At 46.5% G+C, this 4,318-nt stretch overlaps 1 protein-coding gene across 1 annotated transcript; it reads right to left on the bottom strand.

Annotated features, from left to right (window-relative positions):
* Positions 1-2,253: 2,253 nt before the first annotated feature.
* Positions 2,254-3,018, bottom strand: LOC125541091 (antifungal protein ginkbilobin-like protein). The gene has a single exon (XM_048704577.1). The coding sequence runs from the start codon at positions 2,876-2,878 to the stop codon at positions 2,456-2,458; it is 423 nt and encodes a 140-aa protein (XP_048560534.1). The 5' UTR covers positions 2,879-3,018; the 3' UTR covers positions 2,254-2,455.
* Positions 3,019-4,318: the final 1,300 nt, after the last annotated feature.

The following is a 4,318-nucleotide window of genomic DNA, read 5'->3' as shown; positions in this document are numbered from 1 at the left end:
GAATATTCTAGCCCAAACTTCGCCTACAAATAGACGGCCAAGACTGAATCATGCGAGAGTGCCTAGATCGGGTTTTTGGAAATGAACCTTGTGAATGAATAGTGTGGAGCAATTTCTTGGATTTCTTGGATTTGAACGATGTGAATATAGTTCGACTTTTCCAGGCGGCGGAGTACGATGGTGTCACACCTACATTTTTCTTCTCGTCTCCAATGTTCTTGGATTTTAGTCGATTTTAGAAGATGAATCTCGTCTGAACCTCTTGATTGACTTTGTGTGAAAAATGGGGTATACCGGGGATACATGTTTTCAGGGTCAAAATCGATTTTGAAGGATGACACTCATCTCATCTTGATTGAAATTCCACCCCCTCCCCCAAAAAACTAAATGTTATCATTTTGGTGCATAGCCGAATTTGTGGTCATCCTATTCGCATCGCGAATGTCTGAGCATCTAGTCTGGTTGTATGAGATGGTTTCTCAGCTTCCTATCCGCTGATATTTTTTAACAATCAACGGGGGAAAGAGTCCCCACCTAAATGCATTACTTAAAGCGTTATCACAAAAAAAAATGTTAAAAGAGAGTGCTATAGCGCGAGGCAAGTATTATCGCCATAACGTTAACCTTTTGCATAGGCTTAAAGCATCTCTATGTGAACTCCTAAAGGCTATAACTCCTCAAGAGCTTCCCTTTTGAGGAGTTAAGCACCATCTAGATGAACTCTCGAAATCTTTAATGTATCAAAAAAATTGGGGAGAAACGAGGGTGACCTGACAATTTTGATAGAGCGAACACAAGTCTCATCAAAAGATTTGCTCTCACACGCGTGACTGCCTCTCAATGTTGCTCAGCCATTTGCATGCCAGAGTAGTATGGACTCGACTAGATCGACTCGCCTCGTGACAATTAACTCGTTCGTTCCTCTGGAGCTGCCCACGCCGTGTTCCTTGCCTACGACGACCACCCCGATGGCTGGCTGACACCTCATAGCTCCGCCAACCTTTGTCTGAAAAATTCCAGTTAGATCCTAGCAAGAGTATGATGATTTTTTCATTCATTTCTTCGCCTTTTGTCGTATCTTGCCATGGCGGCGCTCCTCCTCATCGTCCCTAACCCGTTGGCATTCCTCAATGTAGACTGGACCACGAGCAAAGCTACGTCACAGAGGAACACTTACAAAATGCAAAATTTCACGTACATGAAGAAAACTTACCCTAAAAAGTGGCCGCCGGTTCGTTTGAAGAAGAAGAAGAAGAAAAAGAAGAAGAGGGAGAGGGGCTTTCATACGAGGTCTGGTTCGTCTGAGGAGTTAAGTTTGGGAGTTCGGTTAGGTTTGCATTCTTTTAACTCCTCAAATTTAATGTGTTAAAGTTTGAGGACGTGTTTGAGGAGTTAAATTTTACGAGTTCAGCCAGGGAGGCACTTAAAACATTTGTTATGGAGTACTATAACTTTGTTCTAGGGTACTATCAGTTGTTTTCTCGCTGGGAGTGATTCCAGCAACTAAGGTTTCCACACCTCCAGCCGGTATCGCCATCGATCTGCCTTGCCTCTTGTGGCCCTAAGGGCATGAAGGCGCGATGGATCCCCGTCCTTGCCTGTGGGAGGGCTCCTATTTTGTATTTACGTGTTCTTTTGAGTTTGTATAGGGTTTATGTCCTGCTCAGGAAGGGGAGGCGATGTCGGCTCCCTTAAGATGAAACAAGGTTCTCGCTGCCTAGTTCCTGTTCTGGTGGTGCGTCTAGTGTCGTCGATGGGTGTGGACGTGTGTCTTCGGCGGATCTTGCGAGATTTGGTCGGTGTTTTTCTTCAGTGGATCTACATGGATTCGGTATTTGTTCGTCTATATTTGTGTGTCTACAGGTTGGATCCTTCTGATCTATGCTTCTCTTAATCAGCGATGATTGCTATTCTGCTTCATTGGTCCTTTGGGGTCTTAGCATGACAAATTTCTGACTATCTACTACAGTAAGGTTTGCCTGGCTTTGGTGAGGGAGGGGCAATGATGACGGCATGCCTTCGGCTCGTCACTAGGTGGTCTATGAACCTAAATGTAACTTATGTTGCTTTTAGTGTTCTTGTACTACCATGTTGTTTGATGAATAGATCTTAAGTTCTTTCTGAAAACAAACATTTGTTAGGGGAGGATGGTGACTTAGTCGTACTGTTTTGCATCCCATCTTTGTTGGTCCTTTAGTGTAGCCGGCTCATAAAATTGTTTGGGCCTTGCCTTACATATTTAGAGGCTGGGAGGAGATAATATTTTTTTGACAAGAAAAAAACACAATACAGATTGGGACACAAGCACTAGAACACATGTGGGCAGAACCAAACGGAACAACACATGTTTCACCGTAGAATCATAAACCGAATCGGCAGCCCAAACCAGCCAAACCACACACACCTACGCGGACGTGCCAACACAGGGAGAGGACGCCGGCCGTCCTGGCGGTAGCTAATCCACGAAGGCGTACTGCTCGTACCGCACGCTGCAATCCACGAGCACGGCCCTCGCGCCGACGGCGTGGCCGCAGGTGGCGTTCATCTGGCTGACGGCGGAGCCGAGGCAGCTCGCGCAGTCCGCGCCCGACAGGCCGGCGCGGCACGCGGCGTGGCCGTAGGCGAACGCGTTCGGGTACGGGGATATGCTGTAGGCGTCGCGGGCGCGGGACTGCGGCGTGGCGGCCAGCAGGTCGGCCAGCACGTAGGCGAGGCTCTCGGCGAAGGGGTCGCCGGCGCCGTACACCGCGCCGTTGCAGAGCACGGAGAGCGGTGCCGTGTTGGGCGCGCCGCTGGCGGTGTGCGGGCAGGAGGAGAGGAGGTGCAGCAGCGCGAGGGGGAGGAAGAGGAGCCGGTGCGCTCTGGGTGAGGACGCCATGGCGCCTCCGATCTTGGGCAACGGGTGTAGTAGGGGTGTGTGGTTGTTGCCTTGTTGGTGGCGTTGTGAGCTTTGGAAACAACGCTATCTATGAGTGGGAAGATAGGACGGACAGGCTGAGGCCGGCCGGCCGATGGTCGTTTTCGCGGAGACTGCTCGTCCGCTTGTTTGTATGCTTGTCTGCTTGCACGACGATGTGAGCGATGCATGTGATGTGCCATGTGCCTACGTATTACGGCAACTCCAACGCTCAAACGGAACCGGATTTAATCTGTTTTTTATTCATTTGGATCGAGCCGTAAGGCGGAGTCTGGCTTCATCTGCGTTTTGCTAACCAGTTCGCTCAACTGGCCGACGCATTTTGTCCGTGATCTGTATGCCATATTTGAAAATTATTTTTGCATATAAATCTTGACATTGCCAAAAGTTTAAATCAAATAAATTTTACATCGCAATAATAAATATTTTACAATCGAATAAAAATCTCATAGCTTTCAAACCAAATAAAATTTAAACTTTCACAAATAAATTCAAAGAGAAAGAGCAATACATCTGTTGGTTGCAAGGCTCTTGCCACAACCCATACCTTATCAAACTACTCACACATGGATATCATGAAGGTAGATTAATTGATAATATGCCTTACAATGGATGCCGTGTGTTATACATGATTACAAGTATGACTAGAGGATGATGAACTATGGTAAAGATGGAGATGGTGGCTATGGAGATAGAAAATGGCGGCGGTTAGGGTTGATGAAGATGGGATGAAGATGACTCTGTTCTGTGGCTCCTCTCATGGTTGTTCTGTTAACATTTCGGTCTCGACCCCTTTATAAAATTTGTTCAGGTGGGCGAGAGGCATCGGTTTCCATGCCATACGGCTCATGCAAGTGGTCGCGGTCGCATGATACACCGTCTTTTACTCTCTTTCTTCTGGTTGCGCCTCCACTTGATTTCTTCTATCTCCTGCTTTACTCTCATGTCGTGACTTGATTTCATCTTTAAACAGCCCATTTCATGTGGAAACAAAATAAAAAAGGATTTTTTGGAACCTTATGCATTCATTAGTCATTAGTGGCAATATCAGAGCGAATATCTCGGTTTTAATGAAATATATCAATTTAAACTAAGAGTAGAGGAGTGTAAAATGACACTCATCATTGTCCATGGTGGCGGTAAAGTATACAACCTCTGCAGAGTGTAAAAATCTATTTGAATAGCCGAGTCCCCGATAGTGGGCACCGTTCGTATTAAGTCACACTATTTGATCATATCCATGAATAAAGGAAACTAAGAGGGAAGAGTTGGAATGGTTAATGCTAGAAAGAGCTGACTTGATCACGAGGTGGTCATGAGAAGTAAACCGGACGATCGCGGATCATGCCAGGAGATGGTCCATGGGACCTTAAACGAACAAGCCATGTTTACTTCAATATA

Source organism: Triticum urartu, chromosome 2, assembly GCF_003073215.2.
Source record: "Triticum urartu cultivar G1812 chromosome 2, Tu2.1, whole genome shotgun sequence".
Lineage (NCBI taxonomy): Eukaryota > Viridiplantae > Streptophyta > Magnoliopsida > Poales > Poaceae > Triticum > Triticum urartu.
This window is presented reverse-complemented; position numbering and strand designations above follow the sequence as displayed.

Coding starts and splice junctions, on each gene's coding strand:
- LOC125541091 (XM_048704577.1), bottom strand. CDS start 2,878: ATGGCGTCCTCACCCAGAGCGCACCGGCTCCTCTTCCTCCCCCTCGCG.